This window comes from Dasypus novemcinctus, chromosome 23 (assembly GCF_030445035.2).
Source record: "Dasypus novemcinctus isolate mDasNov1 chromosome 23, mDasNov1.1.hap2, whole genome shotgun sequence".
Classification (NCBI taxonomy): Eukaryota; Metazoa; Chordata; class Mammalia; order Cingulata; family Dasypodidae; genus Dasypus; species Dasypus novemcinctus.
This window is the reverse complement of record NC_080695.1, coordinates 7,419,524-7,441,383: the sequence shown is the minus strand read 5'-3', so window position 1 is coordinate 7,441,383 and position 21,860 is coordinate 7,419,524. Positions and strand designations below refer to the sequence as shown.

Below are 21,860 nucleotides of genomic sequence, written 5' to 3'. Positions count from 1 at the left end.
CTTCCCCCTCCCCAGCGGGGAGCTGCTCACGCCGGCGCTCCTGGCGTCACACGGGCCGGCAGGAGGCCCTGCTTGCTCGGAACACACTTACCGTGCCACAGGCCCTCCCTCCTGGGGATCCCCCTCTCTGCCCGCACCCAGGGAGCGGCTGGGGGACCCTCCGTCTCGGCTTGGCCGTGGGGCACGTGCTCACTGCGAGCCAGCCGCAGAGCCCTGCCCCGCAGGCCTGCCCTCTGAGGCGTGGTCGCTGGGCGGCCGCGGCAGGCACCCAGCGTGCTTCCTCTGGTTGGTGAACCCCAGCCCGTCGTCGGGGGTGCGCCCACCGCTGCCCGCCTTCCCCAGGGGCTGGCATTCTGCCCAGCCCTTCCCGTTCCAGGTGCCGGAGTACTGGGTCCTCGTCACTTAGTTTTTACGGAAACCTCCACAGCCTTGGAACCAGTGGTCTCTGAGGGCATAAACTTTGCAAGCGAGATGCAGGTTGGGGCACAGGGAGAGCAGAAGCCCGTGGCAGCGGGAGGGTGGCCTCGCGGGGAGGACATGGGCCTGGCCCGGCTCTTCCCTGTTCCTCACCCGAGGCTGCTCAGCCGCCCTGACCTGGCCATTCCCAGGAGAAGCTACTCTGAAGCCCCTCAGGCCACGCGTGTCTGCCATTTGGACCGCGGGAGGTGGTCCTGCAGGTTCTGCCAGCCGCACGCCAGCCCCTGCCCACGGCGTCGCTCCCAGCTTGACGCTAGCTCTGACACCCCCGCCTGGGCCTTGGGGCGCCCCTGCTTGGCCCCCGCGTGCTCGGGGGCGGTCAGGCAGCTCCCGCCCGCACGCACAGTCGCGGTGGGAGGGCAGCAAGCAGGAGCACCGGGCGGAGCGGCCTGGGGGTGGGCAGGGGTCGAGGGCTGACCCCTAGCAGGTGCCCCTGCCAGTGGAGGCCTCAGGGCTGGGCTGGCGGAGCTCGCGCCACGTTGCTCCTGCCGGGTGCTGGGGGACAGCCGGGCCCTGGGCGGGGCTGCGTGGTGCTGCTGATGCGCCCTTCACCGTCCTCCACGCGCAGGTCCTGTGCCAGGGTGCTGAGGGCCCCCGCACCAGTCCGGCTCTCTTGCGCCCAGAGCTGGGGCGCAGGAGCGGCTCACATGCTTGCTGCAGGCGGGGGCCAGCGCGGTCAGGGCTCTCCTGGAGGGGCTGCCCCAAGTGCCCTGTGCTCTGGGGACGGGCCCGGCCCTGAGTTGCCAAGCCTGAGAGGGCGGGGTCAGAGGGCACCTGCTCCCCGTGTGAGCCTGGGGGCTGCAGAGGTGGTGCCTGGTCTGTGCCAGCCCAGGACAGCTCACCTGCAGGCCCCGCCCGGCCGGGGACACAGGCTCCTCTCCTGCTCCCCAAGCCAGCTTCAGGGTCCAGGTCAGCCTCCTGTGCGCTCAGGGTTCCCTGCTGTGGGGTCCCTACCTGCAAGGGCAGGTGAGCCAGCTCTGGCTCTGCTGACACACCTGGCTCTCGTGCGGTGTCCCCTTCTCCACCCACCTGGCTCCCAGGTGCCTCCAGCCTTCTGGGCGCGAGGACAGGGCCGAGCAGGGGTGGACTTTGGCTCCTGGCTCCAACCTCCAGCCAGGCACGGCCCTGGGGGTAGCCCTAGCGGGGAGAGCCCTGGGGGAGAGTCCCGGGGGGCCCTGGAGGGGGAGCTCCGGGTGGGGGAAGCTCTGAGGGCGGAACCCTGGTGGGGAGAGCCCTGGGGCAGCCAAGACCCCTGGGCAGTCGACCCCCACCCCCTCGGCGCTCTGGAGGCATGATGGCCATGAGTGGCAGGTGCTGGGGGCAGCAGGTCTCCTGGGCCAGGATGCCCCAGCCACTGCTGACGGGCTCCCTGACCCTCAGCCATGTGGATTTCATGGTGGACTCCGGCCTGGCCATGCACCGGCCTCTGTCCCTCCTCCAGGCCATTGGCCTCTGGGAAAGCCCCACTCTGGGCCTGCCCCTTGGGGGCGCGGGTGGCTGTGGGGCCACTGAGTCAGGCCCAAGCCTGAAGGCCCAGCCTTGTTCTTTACTGGCAGGGCCCATGGAGGCCAAGGAGGCGCCCCAAGCAGGCGTGGGGGACCCCAGGCCTGCCTGCACCCCAGTTTGTGTGCTGGGCGCCTGGACCCCCGTGCAGCTGTCCCCACGGTGTGGGTGGGGCTCTGAAGTGGGAAAGGGGCAAACCCCACCTGTGCACAGGCCTGCGAGCACCCAAGGAGACGTGACCCCCGCCCGCCCAGACCGGCCTCCTGTCTCAGGAGTGGGGCGGGGGCACGCTGGGGCCTGCTGGTCCCCGGCCTCTGCTGCCCGCTCTGGTGCTTCCTGGGAGAGTGGGGGCTGGTTGGCATTGGGCACGCGGCATGCGCACGGCCGGCCGCTGTGGGGGCTGGCCTGGGCTGGCCAAGGGCTGCTGGGAGCACAGACCAGGAACGGGCCCTTTGGGGGGGTTTGCGGCGTCAGAAGCACGAGTGTCCAGACAGGCGGGGCAGGGGGCCACAGTGACCCGTCTCCTTCCATGTGCTCCTTCCCCCCACCTCTGCAGTGCACTGGCCTCTCCCCCCGGCTGTGCTGGCCCCTCCCGGTCTCTGCGTGCGCCTCTGCCCCGGAAGGACTCCAGGCAGGTGACAAAGGCCCGATGGCGACTCAAGTTGGAGGTGGAGCCACGGCAGGGCACGCGCAGCACCAGCTGGCGCCGAGGACACGGCCAGGAGGGGAGCCCTCGTGCGGGCCACCCGCTCCTCACGCTGGTTCGCGTCTCAGACCCTGGGCAGCTGCGCACGCGGGAGGCATCCGGGCTCACCCAGAGGGCGTCGTCTGGGAAGGCGGCCGCCGTCTGTCTCGCACATGTGGGGGCCCCCTGAGGCCGCCTGCCACAGCGCGCCGCTGCCTGCTCGGGCACTGGGGGTCCTTCTTGCCGGAGCCTGCTGAGGCAGGCGCAGCTCCTCTCCTGGCTCCCGCGCCCCCTGGGCCCTGGAGGAGTGTGAGCCAGGCTGAGGCCGAGGCCTGGCCACCCCTGCCTGGGCGCGCGTGGCAAATGGGTCTCGCCCCGGTCCCGTGCCCTGGTCCCTTGCTGCTTTGCACTGCCCGCGCCCTTCCCAGGATGCATGGCAGGCGTCCTGCCCTGGCCTTGCCTGGCTGTGCCCAGGCCCGGCCCAGCCCACAGGCTCCTGCTGCGTCTCCACACATCTCAGAGTAGCCCTCCTTCCTCACGAGAGGCTGTACGTGGACGCTGGGGCCCACGAGTCACAAGCTGTCCACCAGCGATGGCGGTGAATGGCGTGGCTCACGCCTCGGCAGTGTTTCAGCCCAGGACGGACGGCCAGCAGCTACCTGCGGTGGCACAGAGGGCCTCGAAGATGCCACGCCAAGAGGTGGACGCTGACGACGGACGTCACAGGGGCCCGCTGTCCAGGGGTGCCCCCAGGGGACAGGGTGCTCGCTGGGGGCTGGGGGCGTGTGGAGGGGACGTGGGGACGTTTTGTGTCATTTTCAGGTTATGCGAGTGCTCGGGGTCCCCTTGTCTGCCCTTTGGTCAGTTGTAAGACACCTTGATGTTTAAAGGGAACCCCTGCAGCCTTGTGGAGGTGTACTTTACATACCAGGTGACTCACTTGTTTCAAAAATACTATTTAACGCTTCTGGTAAGTTTTTAGAATTGGGCAACCATCGCCACAACATTGAAAACGTCTTTATTGCCTGCAGTAGTTCCCCGCTGCTGCTTCCTCCCAGAGGCAAATGCTCAACTGCTTTTTGTCTCCATAAACTGGCCTTGTTGGGACTTTTCATGTTAAAAAAAAGCGACCGCAGCAAAGCACAGCGTGGTCCTTTGGGTTTGGCTTCCTGCCATCGGCTGGTCGTGAGGCTCCCGCGAAGCCAGAGAATCCTTTTCCTGCTGAGCCGTGTTGCGCGATATGAGCTGACCACACTTTGTCCGTCCACCATGACGGACGCTGAGCGTCCACTGGCGTCTGTGGGGAGCGCACAGGCCACTGGCGCCGTCACGCACTCACTCACCTATGGGCGGGTGTTTCCGTTCGCCCTGTGCAGCTGTCCAGGAGCAGAGCTGCCGGGCTGTGCAGGAGGGTCAGGCTGGCTTCTGAGGACGAGTGCCCCGTCGTGCAGCCTGCTCGCGCCGCCCTGGGCGAGGTGTGTCTCCCTTGCCACGGCGCTGGTGGCTGTGACGGCGCCCCGTGCTCACTGGCCCGAGCGTCTTCGCCCTTTCAGAGCTGGGATGTCGGTCCTGCTGAGTTGACCAAGCTCTTGAGGGGTCACAGCACAGACCCCTGCCGGTGGGCGACCTTGGCACACTCCCCGCCCCTTGGGGTACCCTGTCCTGACGCCCCTATGTGCACTTTTCTGGGCATCACGCTTTGACTTCCCACCTGAGAATGCATTGCCTAAGCCACAGTCACTGAAATTTTCTCCTGCCTCCTAAGGGTGTCGTGGTCTTAGTGCGGTCCCGAGGGCTGTGGTCAGGGCGGACTGGTGCCGAGTGAGGGGCTGCAGCCTCCACTGGCCTCGTCCTGGGCTTGAGCGGCCACTGCAGCCTCTTGGCAGGTTCGCTCTCGGACCTCCTGCCGCAGGAGGGAGGGTTTGTCCTGGGTCTCACTGCTGCACCCGGGACCACTGTGCACCCTGCCACTTGCTCGCTGCCCGCAGAGCTGGACTGTCGGGCTGGCCCCGTGGGGAGCCCCAGCACTCGAGGTGGGGAGTCCCAGCCTGCACGCCTGACGTCCTTTGGGAGCGAGGGCATCTTGCCACGTGGTCCCTCTCTGAGGCCAGTGGGTTTTCTGGGCAGGGGCCCTCGCTGACCAGCTTGTCTGGTGTTCTGGCAGCGCTTCACAGGGCGCCCGCCCGCGCCACCTGCGCTACGAGCCATGGTGGGAAGCCCGCGGGCCGGGTCGGGGCCTGAGCCTGCTTCCACCTCCGGTCAGAAGCCGCTCAGCACGCACAGGCTTCCGGGCCCACGCTCCGCCAGGGCCCCTGGCATCACGCTGGGCTGGCGCCTGCCTGCGGCCTGCAGGGAGGGGAAGGCTCATGGCCACTGCGGGGCAGAGCTCTGGCCACAGCCCCGCCCCAGCGCAGGCAGCGCGGCTCCAAGCCCCGCTCGCAGTCACAGGAGGAACGGCGCCCCGTGGGAGCGCCAGCCACTGCGGCCTGGGGCGTGTGCTCAGGGTTGCAGCTCCCGGCTGCTTTCGAGGCCGGTGGGTGTATGGCCCTGGGCAGCTCCTGAGGCAGAACCCACGCGGCAGGCAGGCTGTGGGGGGTGGACACTCGGTGCGCAGGCCCCCTGCCGGCGCTGGGTCGCCTGAGTTGGGGGGAGCCCCAGGCCAGCCCTGGGTGGGCCCTGCCCGGGAGGTCTGTCGCACCAGGTCCCCTCTCTGTGCTCTGTGCATTGGATGCTGCCCTCCGCTGGCACAGGAGGGCGGCGGAGCTGGCTGCGCCTCCACCTGGGACAGGCGGCAGTGGGGCGGCCTCGCCTGACCTTCGCACTGGCTTCTCTGAAAGCCTAGGCCGCTCCTGGAGAAAGGTCATGAGCACAGCGGGCGCTCAGCAGGTGCTCTCCTCCAGACCACGTGTGGCGCATGTGGTTGGAGTCGCGGTGCGTGCTGCCGGCATCACGTGGTGGGCGTCTGAGCCCTGTGTCTCCTGGGCACTCGCCGGAGCCTGCGGTCCCGCGCTCGCCGTGTGCGCAGCTCCGCGTGGGCTGTGGTCATGCAGGCCCCTCTTGGGGGCCCAAGGCCAGCAGGGGGCTCCCCCCTGTGCCCGGGCACCCTCTCTCTGGCCCCTCAGCGTCCAGTCGGCTCTTCCTTGGCTTATTCTCAGGAGGTGTATGTTTGTGAGAACTCGCGCGGGGTCGTCCCCCGCTGGCCCTTCGTGCTTGCTCACCTTGTCCGCCTAAGGCAGGCCCAGGTGTGTGCAGTGCCCTCGCAGTGCCACGTGGCTGGGGTGTCCCTGCCCGGCAGCTGCAGAGGGGCCGACCGCCACTCGGTCACACGGGGGACGCGGGTAGCGCAGGACTTCCTGTGCTGCTCTTCTGATGCTCGTACGCGCTCCTCAAAATAAACGTTTTACGAACACAGAAACCGGGTAACTTAGTATAATTACTTTTCCAGAAGTTTCCCTCCTCCTCATCAACAAGAACTAGGCTTCAGAAATTAGAAGACTCAGGAATCTTGCCAAGTGATTTTTAAAATTTTTTAAAATCTTTTAATTTCAGGAATGTGACACGTGATTTAACATCTTAAATGTTTTCCAAATACCTGTTTTTTTCACTTCTGCCACAATTAGCAATAGTTTCCTAAGGTGCCTCTGCAACGGACCTTACAACTTCCACGAAGTCAAACAAGATCAAGCCTGCTTTTTAGAAACTTGCATATGAACCACAGCAAGGCAAATGAATTTTTGTGGATTAACAACACTAAGATCATTTATTTTTTAAATTAAGTTTTAAAATTATAGTAGTCAAGAAGTCGTGATGGCGAAGCGAACGGCCTTGGCACACCTGCGTTGGAAACTCGTGTCCTAGTGCTGCCGCTCTTCGGGAGAGGCACCGCTCAAGTGCACGCTTCCCCTTGGCTCTTCCCAGACGCCTTTTCGTTCTTCTCAGAATAGCTTAAAATTCCTCCCATTTCTGGCCACACACATGGGAAGCAAGAGGAGCTGAGTGAGCAGGAGCCGCCGGGCCCGGGGCTGGCAGTGGGAGGGGCAGTGGGACGCGGGAGAGCAGCATTTGGGAAGCACGGTGGGGGGTCCCGGGGCGCGGCCTCTGCTGGGGGTCCTGTGGGCCCCAGAGGGCAGCCTGGGCTCCTGGACAGGGAAACGCATGGGTTTGGAAAGGGCCTGAGGCCGCTGGGCCGCTGGAAGGAAAGTGCTTGGGGCAGCCGCGACAGGGGGCCAGTTTGCGTGGGGGCCACAGCCTGGCCCTGCGCTTCAGGAGCCTGCCCGCTCCGGAGCTCTGGACCTGCAGCAAAAGGCGGAGAAGGTATAAGCAAGGAAAAGCGCTTTTTCTCTCAAATGAGGCCCTCCCAGCCCCTCTCCGGGAGAGCTAGCACTTCCTGCATGTTGACTCCACCCCGGGAGAAGCAGGAGCTGCTGAGCGCACGCCGTAGCCTGCCGAGGGCAGACCCCAGCAGAGAGCAGCAGGCTAGCGCAGATGGGGCGCCCCTGCCGTCCGGCCCGTAGCCGCTTCTCGGGAAGGCGGGCTCCCGAACCAGAGGAGGGCAAGGGAAGCCAGGCAAGAGGCTGCAGAAGAAATCCTGGCACCTGATCCAGGCAGCCCCCGCGGTCCCACAGGCCGTGCGGGTGCCCCTGGGGTGCCGTGGACGAGCCCCCAGCCCGCGCCAGGTCGCCCCGCTCCTCCATCCTGCCGCTCGGCCATGGCAGCCCTTGACAGGTCTGGAGCGCTTGTGCGTTCTGCGCGTTTTGTGCATTTTAGGGGGTTGATTGGTGCAGAGGGACTCGGCCGTCGGCGTCTGCTGAGAATGGGGCTTCACCCAAAGGCCGTCGGAAGGCCTCAGACCCCCGCCAGGATGCCCCCGAGTGACCCGGAGCCCCTCAGAGCGGGCACCGCTGACGTGCTACTCCCAGACAGCACTGCGGGAGGTGGTGGGGCCCCAGCGGGCCTCCCCGGCTGTGCGTGCTGCTCGGCTGTCTCCTTCATTTTGGGACTTTTTCTGTCAGTCGTCTCTTTGTATTTAAAAAGGTGGGGGTGGGGGTCAGCTCTTTGAACGCCACTGCCAAGTGGGGCATCCGCGCTGGCCAGGGCCGTCCGTCACCCCTGTGGAAAGGTGCATCAAAGGGCCTCCTGGGGGGCTGCGCAGAGAGAATGGGTGGCAGGAAGGCACGCGCAGGCGCACGGCTCCTCGGACCGCGGGGGCCTCTGCAGCCCTTGAGGAGCAGCACCCCTTCCCTCCCACACACAGTGCCCGCCCCAAGCTCCCCACCCGGTCCCCATGTCCCCATGTCCCCAGGGCCGCCTGCCGCCCGCTCGCAGGGCCGAGCGCGTGAGCCCCAGGCGCCGGTTACGTCGCCACCTGCCGCACCACCCCCTGGTCCTGGGGGCAGCGCTGGCGCGCACACCACAGCCTCCTGCGCAGCCCGCGGACTTTGCCGGGGAAGCCCGTGCTGAGGGAGTGGTAGAGCAGCGGCGTCACAGAGCCGCTGGAGAAGGCCAGCAGCTGGGACAGGCCCCTCGCCAGCTGCAGGGCACCCAGGGAGCGCCCGTCCAGGGGCTTGCCCCGTGCCGCCAGGAGCGCGCGCCCCAGCAGCATCAGGTAGTGTGGTGCCCACAGCCCGAACTGCGCGCCCACTGTGGCCGCCAGGAGCCTGTGGGCGGACGGGTCCAGCCTGTCCACGTCGCGGTCCAGCGGCGTGGCTGCTCTCCGCAGGCGCAGGATGAGCACGAGGGCGTAGAGCGCGGCCAGGGTGGGGACTGCGTAGCCGATGAGCACCACAATGGCGTCCGCAGCCTGCGCGCTCTGCAGCTCTGCACACTCGGTGCCCGAGGACACGCGGCTGCAGATGTAGAGGAGAAGCGAGGAGAAGCTGGTGAGCAGCGCGCCGCCCCAGACGAAGCCGCACACGTGCCTGGCGTTGTGCACGCTGGCCGCGGGGGTGTGCGGCAGGGCCCGCGCAATGTAGTAGTCCAGGCTGAGCAGCGCCGCGCAGTACATGGCCACCAGCGAGGACACGTTGGACAGGGTCAGCAGCGCGAGCGCGACCTCGCTGCGCGGGCTCCACAGGGCCCAGCCCGCCGGGCCCAGCAGCTGCGCCGGGGCCAGCGCGCTCGTGACGAAGCCTGCGACGGCCATGTTCACGAAGTAGACGTCAGGCATGGTCATGGCTCCGGGCGCGCACAGGTTTGCGAGGACCAGCAGCGCGTTGCAGCCGAGGCCGATGGGGAGGCCGAGCAGGAGGTAGAGCAGCGAGAGGACGGACAGCGCGAGGTGCGCGTCCTGGCAGACGGGCCGCTCCCCACCCTGCCCCGTGCTGTTGACGGCGTCACAGCCCCACATGGCGGCCGGACCCTGGGCTCGTGCGGCGACCTGCAGGGCGAGAAGGGACGGGAGCTGAGCCGTGCCGGGACGCCGAGCCCAGAGGTGTGGGAACCCGGGCCAGGGCAGGGCCTGAGGAGCGGGGCGCTGGTTTAAGCCGTGCACGAGGACACTTTCTGGGACGGCCTCGTGCCCCTCCTGCACCCCTGTGGGCTGGGTGCCGCCGCTCTCCCTGGCGTGCGCAGCTGCCGGTGTCTGGGTGAGCTGTGCCCCCACAGGCCTGGGAAGCCCCTCCAGGGCTCGTGGGGTGGGGGCAGGGGCAGGGGTAGAACCCGCCTTCCCAGGGCTGCCGTGCGCCCTGCTCAGGTCAGTGGGCGCTGTCGGGTCAGGATCCACTGGGGGCTGAGCACAGCTGAGAAGCCAGCACGAGCCGGGATGGGCCCCTCCCACCACTGGGCACCGTCTGGACAGCAGTCGGCTTGTGGGGCGCACGGGGAGGAAGCGCTCCCTCCTCGCCCTCGGCAGGCGCGCTTTGGAAACACCTGCGTGCTTTGCGGGAAAACTATGTTTAAAACGTGATTTGGCCCAACCCGATCTCCTGCTCTCAGGATGAGAAACGATCTTCCATACAAATAGTAACCAAAAAACAGCCGGGGTAGCTCTACTAGTGTCCAACAGAGTAGGTTTTAAAGGCAAACCTGCTGAAAGAGACCAAGGACAGTCCACCAGGAGGGAAGAGCCACTCCATGCCTACACCCCTGACCAGGCCCCCGAGTACGTGAGGCAGGCCCCACGGAACCGCGGGAGACGGGCCTCTGCCGTGCTGCTGGGGTTCCAGGTCGGCGAGGACCAGGGGCCCCGAGCCTGGCAGGCACGCAGGACCGCGGCAGCACTTCCCAGGCGTCCGCGCAGTGTGCAGGAGCCAGCCCTGCGTGGCCCTGCCTCTCCTGAGACCCTGCACGTCGCAGTCGTGCAAGGAGCCTGGCCCGCCCGGCCCTGCCCGTCGCTCGCCTGCAGCCGGCCCCACTGCCGTTCAGCGCCGCACACGCCGGCCTCCTTCTCTCTCCCCCCGGCGCCGACCCGTCCCCGAGCCTGCCTCGGCAGCCGGCCGGAGACTTTCCACAGGCTGGGCCGGTGTCCCCCACGATGTGCTGGCCCACCTGCCACCTGAGCCGCATCCTCTGCCGCCCAGCGCTCTTCCGAGCTGGGAGCAGCCGCAGCAGGGGAGCCGCCCCCCTGCGGCTGAGCGCGTCGATGCTCAGGGTGTGCCCGCACAGAGCTGGCGAAGGAGCCGTTGCCAGCGTCTCGGCGCTGGCCCGCCCCAGCGTGCCCTGGCGTGCAGCCCTCCTAGTCGGTGCTGTCCGCACAGACTGCGCGCGGGCCCCAGCTGGCCTTGCGCTTCCCCGGTGGACTCATGCCTTGGCCCCCTCCCTGCCCACCACCCTCAGCTCACCCCCCATCCCACCTGCCCACAGTGCTGTGCAGGCAGGCAGCTGGCGCGGAGCCAACGTGGATGAAACCCTGGACAGGTGCGTGTCCAGCGTTCCTAAAGGCCCTTCCCCAAGGCGAGCAGTGGTTGCCCCCCTGAGGGAAAGTGGGGGGAGGGCTCTCGTCCTCGGGCCTGGTATGAGCATTGGCCTCGACGGGTCCAGAATTGGGAGGCCTGGCTTGGTGGGCACTTGGTCCGGCGGTCTGGGGTCCCCGCGGGACATGGCTCCAGGAGAACATGCTGGAACAGTGGAGATGCTTTGAAGATCCTCCCCAAACGTTTGTTCCCTCTTGTCGGGGGTGGGGGCTTTAGCTACACTTCACACGCACACGTTGGCACCCGAAGCTCCGGAAAGGCCGGTGTCGGTGTGGCTCCTCAGTGCCGAGAGCTGGTGCAGAACAACCGCTGTCGCGGGTGGCAGCTCTGACTTCCGTCGCCTTGGCCCTTCACCATTCTGAATGGCAGTGAGAGTGACCAGGCGCCCGGGTCCACCACATATTCGAGAGAAAGCTGCTGCTTCTCCATGGAAAGAGTGGGCCTGCTGGCTCGAGGGCGGCTCTAGGCGGCCAGCTGGCCCATGAGCAGGCAGCTCCCTTGAGGTGGTGGGCCCGCGTTCTTTTCTTACAGAGCACAAGTCCTTTGGCACTTTTGTCCCTAACTTGGACCAGAGCTAAATGCCCCTTTCATGTCCACCGACCAGGGGAAACCGATTTTTTGGGAAACCTGGGAGCCCCTCCGTCTTAGGCTCGTCCAGCCTGGCGCCCCGTCTTGCCCTGTGACCCCCATAACCACCTGGATCTGAAAGGAAGTTTGGGAGCCATAAGGTCTTGTTGCAGTGGCAGTTTTCTGGGGTGGAACCTGAGGGTTTCTTCCTTTTGTGCATTGGGTCTGCCATCGCTCTAGCTGAAACAGAAACCTCCTGGCCACACTTGCTGGCGTGGGAGACGGAGCCCTGGGCTGGACCTCCGGGACCTGGGCCCGGGACCTGGGCCCGCCTCCTTGCCCTGCCCCTTGCCCCCTCTTGAGCCAGGCTCTTCGCACGTGCGCTGCTCCGGAGGGGCTGGCTGCGCATTGGTCGTCTCGAGTTAGAGGCCTCCCCTTGTCCCTGCCACCTGGGCCCGCTCTGCTGCGCCCTGCCTGCACGATGCATCCTGGGCCACAGGACTCCGTGGCCAGAGGCAGCGGTGCTCCCGGCCCAGCAGGTAGAGCGCTGGAGGAGCCCGCATGCTCTCCCATGGCCGGAGCTGGGGGCGCCTTGAGGAAAATGGCGTGTTGCCTTGGCTGTCACTGCACTCGCGCGGTGGACCTGGTTCCCTGGAGGACACCCCCGGAGTACTGGTCAGCGGTTGCGGTGGGGTCATTAGCTGGCCAGGGCTCCACTGCGGCACCAGGATTCCAAAGCTTGGGAGGCAGATGCACTTCCCAGCGTCCTCCCCTCCAGCGTGAGCATGTTTCCCCGGCAGTGACCTTGGCGAGTCTTACTTGGTTGTCAGGAAGTCGATGGCATCAGCCTCTGCGTCCTAAGCTGGACCCCGCATGTGCCCGCCCGCCCTCCCCCTCCCCACCCCAGCCAAGCAGGTGTCAGCTGCGCACCTCACGCCTGCCCAACGCCGCGCCTGTTTTCAGGCTGGGACTGGCTCAAAGCCAGGAGTCTGCCTCGACTCCCATCGGCGCCCGCTTGGCACCCGCCGGCCTCCGTGTCCTGCCTGAAATGGCAGAGCCCGCAACAAGAAGAGGCTGGCGTTCCCAAGGCCGTTGTCTGTGGAGGCCGCCTTCGCTGAGGACGCCGCTGAGGGCCGGGCCGGGGCTGCGCAGCTTTCCAAGGCGCCGCGCCTCCTTTGCTCCCGGCGTGCCCGTTTGGATGGCAGCGTTGGCTCCCCTGAGTTATGCACCCGTCGCCCTGTGTCCACATAGGCCAGAAGCACACGCTGTGCCCTGCTGCTGGTGGCACACGTCCAGGCTCTGCCAGACACTGAGCACCGAGGAGCTGACCCCGGATTAAGGAGGGCACAGGTGTCTCCGGAACGCAGCTCCGGGAGCCGAACACCAGCTTCCCTGCGGCCGCTCCGCGCAGGCACACCAGAGGCGGCTCTTCCGACGGCGCCCTGAAGGCCCAGCGCCCTGCCGCTCGGCGGCCTTGCTCTCCTGGGCGTCGAAGGCGCCCTGCGTGCCGAGGGGCTCCTGCCCACCCAGTGCGACCACCAGCCGCACATTCGTCTTTTCCCCTTGACCGTGGTTTCACAGCGCACTGCAGACTCCCACCTCGAGGGGCAGCGCTGCCCCCTGGCCGCCTGCCAGCCTGTGCCTGGCCCGAGTGCTCCACCGAGAGCACCAGGGCCGGGACACCCAGGGTGTTCAGAGCCACGCGGGAGCGCCAGGCTGCCAGCCGGCGCCCCCACCTGGACGCCCCTCCGAGCGGCACGACCCCCCGCCAGCCCCACTCACCGGCTGGCCCGGCGACACAGCGTCTCAGGAGGACGCGCGGCCGGCGCCTGTGTGCCACGTGACCGCCCCGCCCCCACCCCGCCCCCGCAGCCCCAGCAGAGGTGGGGGCCGCGGGCTTATGTAAGGGCCCGCCCTGCGGGAGGCCACGGCGGGGAGAGCTGCCGCCCCTGCCAAGGCCGGCCTTCCTGCGCGTCACCGCCGCCTAATCTGCAGGGCGCAGGCCTCGCCCCTGACGGCCCCTTTCCCCTGGTTTTAAGGATTTCTCCGAAGAGAACCGGCGGCAGGAAACCACTTAAAGAGACAGTGCGTGGTTTGCAGCCTGCTTGGCACATAGCTGTCCTCGCCACGTGAAAAGAACCAGGCCGGGGGCCCTTCGCCGCATTGGTTGGGGCGGGGTAGTATCCCCCCCCCCCGCACGTTCTGCGCCGGGATCTGAGGAGCCCTATTTCTGAAAATCCGCGTTTAATGTGGATTTGCTGCGTGGTGAGGGGTTGGCCGGAATGAACAGTAAGGACAGCAAGCAAAGCGGGCCCTCGCCCCCACGCCCCGCCGCCCGCTCCGCTCAGGCGTCCTGACCGGGGGGTTGGGGAGGGAAGTGGGGACCACCTCCAGGCCCGTGCGCCCCTCGAGCCACCAGCAGAGCCCACCCTGCCTCGCCCAGCACCAGGCTCCCGCGGCAGCAAGGACGTGGAAGGCTGGAGGTCGGCCCACCTGCCGTCCCTGTCCTGCCCAGCAGAGGCCGTCGCGGTGACGCGGACAGCACAGCTGCGAGAGGCCTGGGTTTAGAGTGCGGCAGCAGCGCATCTCGGTCTTGGGGTCCACTGAGGCCGCATAGCTCGTGGGCTGTGCTGCCCGCGCTGAGCTGGGGGCCGTGGCGCTGGACACTCGGCCGTCCTCACAGCCCGCGGCCTGAGCAGTGTCTGTGCCCCCAGCGTGCTTGGGCCAGCCAGGCCGTGCTGGCCTCGAGAGCCAGCTCCGCTTGCGCCTCGTTGCACTCAGGGCAGCGCGGACGACCTCATCCGCAGAGGGCGTGGACCCCCCGTAGGCCAGGGAACGGCCAGGCTGTGTGTGTGCTGGAGGGTCCAGAGTGCGCCCACCTGGCCCAAGCCGAGGTGAGCCTGGCAGAGCAGGGGGGTCAGTGCCACTGCTAGGCTGCCGCTGGCACCTCGCTGCTCCCCCACCCTGGGCCGGCAGGCGCAGGTGACCGGGGACGAGGGGCTCCCACCTCTGATGGCCACGGCCTGGAGGGGCTGGCCTTGTGCTCAGGCCCCCGGCCGCATCAGGTCTGACACGGGGCTGGCCCCGCTGCATAGCTGGCGAGAAGCCGCAGGTTCCTGGGCAAAGGGTGCACCTCTGCTCCCGTGCACCACTGCCACAGTGCCAGCGCCCAGCTGCCCACCGCTTGCAGGAGAAGACTCCTGGCTGCCCCAGCACCCCACGCCGGGCTTCGAGGGCACTGGTCTGTGGTCTTGGGGCACGGGGCACTGGCGCAGCTGCGTCCTGCTGCCCTCATGGAGGAGAAGCCTGTTTCCCCTCAGCAGCCACGCTCCTGCACTGCAGTGCGGTTGTGGACTTTTTATTTTGAGATAATTTCAAAACTATGGACCTGGGGTGGTGAGATCCCATGCAGGACCATGTACTGCATTGAACTGTTGCTATCTCTTCGGTGTCTCCTTTTTCCCTCACTGCCTGTGGAGTCATAAACACCACGCCAGCCTCCCCACCCCACTGGCCAGCCTGCCCCTCGGTGGGGTTCATACCTTCACGGTGCCGCAGGACCCGAGGCCGTCCCTTCACCCAGCGGGAGCCCCCGTCGTGCTGCTCCACCCCCCCTTTACCTGGTTCTCGGCACATGCTATGTGTTTATTCTCTGAGTCCAGGACCGCCGATGCGTCCTCTCAGCTCGCGCACCTGCCTTTCAGATGCTGCGGAGGCAGAGAGGGAGTTAGGGACGTGCTGGCTTCCCCAGCTCCCGGGCCTCTGCCCTCCTGGGAGCTCTGCGTTCCACGTGGCTCCCCAGTGTCCAGGGCCCTCAGCGGCTCGTGCAGGGCTGGCCTGGCGGTGCCCAAGCCCTGCACTGTCTACCTGGGAATGCTTCACCCTGCCCCGCTTCTGAGGAGAGTTTTGCCAGACACGGAATTCCTGGCTTTCGGCACTTGCAGCGTCATCGCACCACCTTCTAGCTCCGTGGTCTCCAGCGAGGGATGGGCCCCTGGTCTCCTGAGGCCGCCTGCGTGGCGCGGCTCCTCCCCTGTGGTCTCGGAACCCCCCCATTCGTGCGTTTGCTTGCAGCACGCCGTGGTGTGCGCCCGTGGGTTTGCCTGTGGGGTTGTCGAGCTTCTCATGGATACACGAGTCTCGCTGGCCCTGGGACGCCGTCGCCGCTGCTGCCTTGGGTGCTGTCTGCCTGGCTGTCCCGCGGCCCCCCACAGTGCGTTCACTGGCGCCCCTGGTGGCGTCCGCAGGTTCCTGAGGCTTGTTCGCTGGTCCTCGTCCTGTCTTCCCTCTGCCTTCACTCTGGATGGTTTCCGTCGTCTCATCTTCAGCTTCTGTGAAGAGGATGCTTCTCAGTTCACCTTTGCCTGACACGCTCAACCTCCTGGTTCTCGCGCGTGTGATTGAGGAGACGAGGCTGCCCCTCTGACCAAATCGGGCTGTCCCAGATGTGCTTGCTCAGGGCCCAGAAAATCGTGGGGGGTTCAGCAGGGAGCGCGCCGGCCTGGGGGAGGGGGAAGCCTGTGGGTAGCCCGGTGGAGGGCCCTGGACATCACCCTGAGCTCGGGCCTGCTCTGTGCTCAGCCCGGAGCCTGTGTGGTGTGTGCCGCGCCCCTTCAGCTGTGCTGCCTCTGCTCCCCTTTCAAGGAGGCCCCGTGTGCTGCACCCCAGGACCTGGCAGGCGCCCCAGGCTGGGTCTCTGGCCTACTGGACCTTACAGGAAACAAGGCTTCTTCCCCAGGAGACCTGGCGCTGCTGGGGGCCGGGCAGGAGATAGCCTTCTGGCTGGCAGCTGCTAAAAACAGACCCCCCGGCTTGCCCCCTGCAGCGCCGACACCAAGGGACCCCTCCTGCTGGTGTGCCCGCCCAGGCGTCACGAGGGGAGGCCCTGTGGGCAGGGGGCAGCGGCGGGAGGCCTGGGGACATGGCCTCCTGCTGGCATGCTCATGGGGGGCCCGGCACCTTCACCCGGCCGAGGCCCTGCTACACTTCCACCCGAGGCTGCCTGCTGCCAGCCTGACTTGAAGCTGGCGCGGACCCCGCGTGGGCCCCACACCCCTCGGCATCTCCTCGGCAGTCAGGGGTGCCAGGCAGAGGGCCCTTCAGGGTCCAGGGCTACGCGGCCTGCGTTGGACGGCGGGCTGCGCCAACCAGAAGCCGCTGAGGCCCGGGCCGGCAGGGTGCCCTTCACCTGGCCTGTGGCAGACAGAGTGTGCAGTGGGGAGTGCCGGGGCTCCCCCTCTGCCGTTAACGCCCACGAGATGTGGCCAGTCGCAGGGCGGACCTCAGCCACAGAAGCCGCCTGGCTGGCTGGCAGCATCAGTGCTCTGCGTACAGCCAGGGCTGCGGGTGTGCTGGCTTCATCAGAGGCGGTGCGCGCAGGCAGACAGCAGGTGGTGGAGGACCCTCGGGGCGCCCAGCAGGCTTGGTGCCGAGCTGCCTCGGAGGCCCTCATCCCACACGCACTCCGCTGCGTGTCAGAGGATTTCCAGAGGCCCCTGGGGGCGGGGGCTTCCTGCCACAGCCCAGACTAAGCAGGTGCAGCACGAGGGGACGCTCAACACCATGCAGCTCCCCCAGGTCAGGTGGGGAGATGGGGTGCTGGGGGGCAGGCTTGCCCACACTTGCACGCGAGCCAGCAGATAGCTGCATGTGCACTGAGCAGGCCGGAGACCAGAGCGCTGTGGCCAGTGCTTCACCCCAGGTTCTTGATGCAGAGGTGATGGGTCTCCCTCGGGGCAGCCCCACTCCCTGCCGGGTCCCCCCTGCCCTTCCCCAGGACACCCCCTTGAGGCTGGGGCATTCCGGAAAGCATAAACACTGCCAGTGGCATCTCTCTCGCTCTCTGGCTCTGAAGAATGAAGAATTGGCCTGGGAGAAGGGAGAACCGGTTTTGTGGGTTCATTTTCTGGAAGCGGGATTGTTTTTAGCTGAAAATGTGGCAGAAAGCACAAAATGGAAGCTGTTGCTTGATTTCGGGGCCTGCTTCAGCAGCACCCACCACGCTGGCTAGAGCCGTTTCTCCCTCTATGGACAGCAGCTCATGTCCCCACAGGGTGGTTGTGTGGACAAGAGGCGGGCAGTGCCCGGCTCCCAGCAGAAAGCATGTGTGCTGGGCCCAGTGCTGATTCCAGCCTAGAGAATACTCTTCCTTTCTGATTTGGCCATCTGACCGAGAGGCTGGCAGAGCGACCTCCACGTCAGGAGTCACGGCACGTCCAAGTGCTGGCCCTTTGCCGAAGCCCACCAGGCAGCACCCTCGTCAGTGTGCGGCCATCCGCGGAGACCCTTGTGCAGTTCCACACACCTGCTCCCCATCTCTCTAACCATTGTTTTGAGGATGTTAGATAAATAGAATCATACGGTATGTGACCTTTGAGCCTGGCTTTTTTTTTTTAACTCAGTATAGTGCTCTTGAGTTCTGTCCAAGCTCAAGGAGTTACCATGTAGATTCTCTGGTATTCTCTACGGTGACCATCATGTCACCTGCAGGTAGCAGTTTTATTTCTTCTTTTCAAGCTGACTGCCTTTTATTTCCTTTTCTTGTCTTACTGCACTGGCTGGAACCTCTAGTACTATATTGACTAGTGGTGAGGAGAGCAGATCTGTTTCCTGATCGTGTGGATTTTTTGAACATGTTCTTTATCAAGTTAAACAAGTGCCCCTCTATTACTAGTTTTCTGAGAATCTTTTTTGTTTTGAATTTTGTCATATGCTTTTCCTGGATCGCTTGAAAGAATCATGTGTTTGTTTCTTCTTTAACCTGTTGATATGATGGATTACATTCATTTTTTTACTTTATCTGCCCACCCCCTTGCAGCTTGCTTGCTATCTGCTGTGTCCATTCACTGTGCGTTCTTCTGTGTATCTGTATTTATTTATTTTTAATTTATCCTCCTCCCCCTTTGCAGCTTGCTTATTGTTTTGGTCTCTGTGTCCATTTGCTACACACTCTTGTGGGGTTTTTTAACTTTTCTCCCTTTTTGTTGTGTCACCTTGCTGAGTCTGCTCTCCATGGCACTTGTGGGCTGGGCAGTGCTCTGCAGCATTCAGGGGAGCCTGCCTCCACAAGGAGGCCCTGGGACGTGAACCCAGGGTCTCCCATATGGTAGACGGGAGCCCAGCTGATTAAGCCACAGCCACTTCCTGGATTACATTCATTTTTGAATTTGGAACTAGCATTGCCCATCCCTAGAATAAATCCCACTTGGTCATGGTTTATAATTCTTTTTATATGTTGCTGAATTTATTTTACTAAGATTTTTTCTCTCTGTTCACGAGGGATATCGGTCTCTTGTTTTCTCTTTGTACTGTCTTTGGTCTTGGTATCAGGGTGGTACTGGCTTTATAGAGTAAGTTGGAAAGCATTTCCTCTTCTTTTATATTCTGGTAGAGACTGTGTAGAGTTGGTGTTAATTCTTTAAATGTTTAGTAGTATTCTCCAGTGAAATCATCTGGGCCTGGAGATTACTTCTTTAGGAGTTTTAAGACAGCAAATTCAATTTCCTTAGCTATAGGATTATCCAAATTATCTATTTTATACTGGTGAGTGGTAGTGGTTTGTTTTTTTTAGGGGATTGGTCTGTTTCTTCTAAGTTGGCAGGTTTCTGTGTGGAGTTGTTTGTAGGACTGCCCAGCCTCCTTGTTGTGGCCCAAGGCCCCACTACCCTTTTGGGGTCTGCAGGGAGTGATGTCCCCGCTTCATTTAGGTATGGGTCACTTGTGTAATTTGGGCTGCCAGTTACATTGATCTTTTCAAATCAGCCTTTTGCTTCACTGATTTTCTCTATTTCCAATTTCACTGCCATTTGCTCTTATCTAAATTGTTTCCTTGATTCTACTTAGTTTGTGTTTATTTCACTCTTTTTCTAGTTTCTTAAGGTAGGAACTTAGAAATTATCAATTTGAGAATCTTTTCCAACATGAACATTTTAGTGCCATAAATTTCCCTTTTAGCACTGCTTTAGATGCACCCACAGATTTTCATGTGATATATTTTCATTATAAATTCTGTGTATTTTTTTTCATTTCCCTTGAGACTACCTCCAATTCATGGAATATTTAGGTGAGTTACAGCAGGTCCTCTTTTTACACAAACTCAACACATGCGAATTTAGGTACACATGATTGGCAATCAAAGAAAATAAAGGCAGGGAGAAGGTGAATTAAAATTTCTTTAAATTATCTTTTACCGTTTACTTATTGTTACTATTTGTTTGCCTTATTAAAAATGTGATAGGTATATAGATTTAACAAATATTTATTAAATAATGGGGTTCGCTATTGTGCATTACTTTCCACTTACAACAGGGTCTCGGATTGGTCACATAGAACGAGGCTCTGCTGAATTTAGCCTCCGAGTGTGGTTTTCCTGCTAGCTGTTACTGATTTCTAGTTTGCGTCCCCGTGGTCTGAGAACACGTGCACGATCTCGGCTCTTACGTCTGCTGGGTGATCGTACCGCCCGTGACGTGGTCTGGCTCAGTAGATGCTCCTCAGCGAGAGTGTGCAGCGTGCCCGCAGCATCCAGCAGGCTTGCCGGTTTTCATCTCGTCGTTCGTGCGTTGCCGGCAGAGGGGTGTCGAGGTCTCCAGCCATAGCTGGATCTGCCAGCTTCTCTCTTCTGCTCCTCCAGGCTCTGCGTCATGGGCTTTGCAGCCCTGTGTTTGGTGCACACGTGCCCATGGGGTGCTATCAGCACTGCTGTCCACAGTGGCCCTGACTTCACCCCACTCTCGGTCCCCCGCCCCACGCCTGATGCTGCGCAGTGAAGACAGCAGGGAGCGGTGTGTCTTCCTGGCTGACCTGAGGAGCACTGGAGGACTGCCCAGCCTCTATGCTGTGGCCCACAGCCATGCCACCCCAAGAACAGGAGAAGGCGGTCAGCAGTGCCAACGCCGCACGATGCCGGGGCACCCCCAAGCAGAGAACCTCCAGCCCTGGCGCCTGGGAAGGTTCCCCCAGGAGACACACCCACGAGGGCCTGAGCACCCTGTGAAGTGCCAGGCAGGCAGGCAGCTGTGCTGGAAGGAGGGGAGTGCAGGCGGTGCCACGCCGCGGCCTTCCCAGGACTCGTTAGGCGGCCTGCGTAGCAGTTTCTTTAGACTACTCAGGTTCCAGCCCAGAAGCTCCTTTCCCTGCCTGGCAGACTGGCTAGTCTCAGGAACCTCAGGGTGCCTTCTAGACCCTGAGACGCAGAGCCCCCTCCCCAGGCCTTCCTCTCTTGAACGACAAGCCGGAGGAGGTGGGGCTGGCCGAGCGACAGGAAGCCTCCCACCAGCAGCCCTGCCCTGGCCACTTCCTCCTGCACGCCACAGCCGCAGCTGCCCCCCTCCCCCCGCTGCCGTTCCCACCCTGCAGCCCCTGCAGCCCCGCTGAGCGCTAGAAGCCCCGGGGCTGGAGCAGGGTTGTATCCAGGGTGGGCGGCAGCCCAGCCCCAGGTGAGGCCTGTGCAGTCCCAACATCAGGTTCCCGCCTGCTCAGGTCCCTGGGGGCAGGTTTGGGGGCCGGGCCTGCTTCTGGAATGCGGGCAGGGCCAGGCTGCTCTCCCCACCCAGCTGCGTCCACTCCAGCGGCTGGCTGGGCCCTCGAGCCCTCCTCTAAGACTTCTGTACTTGGCAGCCCCTCTCCCTGGCGGGCAGTGTCCCTGAGTCCCCGGGGCCTTTATGCAGATACCACTTTCTCGGTTTTCCTTTCCCTCACCTGTTTCCTTTCCCTGTTCCCCACATTTTAAGTTCCAAAAATAAGTAAGCCGGGAAGGAGATGGGGCTCAAATGATAGGGCTTCAGCTTACCACATGGGAGGACCTGGGTTCCATCCCTGGGTCCTCCTGGTGAAACAGAAGAGAAAGTGTGCCTGCGTGTGAGCCAGTGCCCATGTGAGTGCCTATGCGGCGAGCCAGTGCCCGCGTGGCGAGCCAGTGCCCGCGCGGCGAGCCAGTGCCCGCGTGGTGAGCCGAGTGCCCTTGTGGTGAACCTGGTGCCCACATGAGTGCCCGCGTGGTAAGTCACTACCTACGCAGCGAGCCAAGTGCCCACACAGCAAACTGAGTGCCTGCGGGGTGAGCCAGTGCCCATGCAAGTGAGTCATAGAGCAAGATGATGCTGCAACAAAAGACAGGTGAGAGTCAAGGTGAAGCACAGCAGAGACCAGGACCTGAGGTGGTGCAATTGACAGGGAACCTCTCTCCCCATCAGAGGTCCCCAGGATCAAATCCCCGTGAATCCTAGAGGAGAAAAATGAGAAGAGAACACAAAAGAGAAAATACAGAAGATCACATAGCGAATGGACACAGACAGCAAAAACAACAGGGCGGGGGGAAAGGGAGGGGAGGGGGAAGAAAAAAAGAAATACAACAGTAAAATAACAAAAAACAAACCGAAAAAAAAAAAAATAGTAAGCCAACATGCCCACCTCACCCTCCTACTTGGTTTTTCTCCTTCAGATGCAGTTGCCACCCATTCGCTCCCCTCAGTCTACTCAGTACCCAGAACCACGTCCAGTACACAGTAAGGCACCAGAAGGACCCGTGGCATTGTCTTCCTGGGCCCACTCCTTGCCTAGGACCCCCAAGCTGAGGTGCAAGAGTGGGCGCCCTGTCTGGTGGGCCAGCCTTGTGGGTCTCACACACTGTACCCCGCCTTCCCTGTCTGCAAAGCCTCCCAGCTGTTTCTGAGGCTCTGACGCTGAGCCCCATGGGGTGCACTGGGCCGCCCTGCTGC

At 63.5% G+C, this 21,860-nt stretch overlaps 2 protein-coding genes across 3 annotated transcripts in view; one reads left to right on the top strand and one right to left on the bottom strand.

The window, feature by feature from the left end:
- The window catches only part of CHLSN (cholesin), a 127,224-nt gene that overhangs the window by 90,218 nt on the left and 15,146 nt on the right, over positions 1-21,860 (top strand). The window lies entirely within an intron of this gene.
- Positions 6,182-13,026, bottom strand: GPR146 (G protein-coupled receptor 146). 2 transcript variants are annotated; one of them, XM_058285685.2, is made up of 2 exons: positions 12,925-13,026; positions 6,182-9,041 (listed from the first exon to the last, which is right to left on the bottom strand). In XM_058285685.2, the coding sequence occupies exon 2, from the start codon at positions 9,009-9,011 to the stop codon at positions 8,019-8,021; it is 993 nt and encodes a 330-aa protein (XP_058141668.1). In that variant the 5' UTR covers positions 9,012-9,041; positions 12,925-13,026; the 3' UTR covers positions 6,182-8,018. The 2 variants fall into 2 exon arrangements, with proteins under 2 accessions (XP_058141668.1, XP_058141670.1); XM_058285687.2 differs by lacking the exon at positions 12,925-13,026 and adding an exon at positions 10,456-12,914.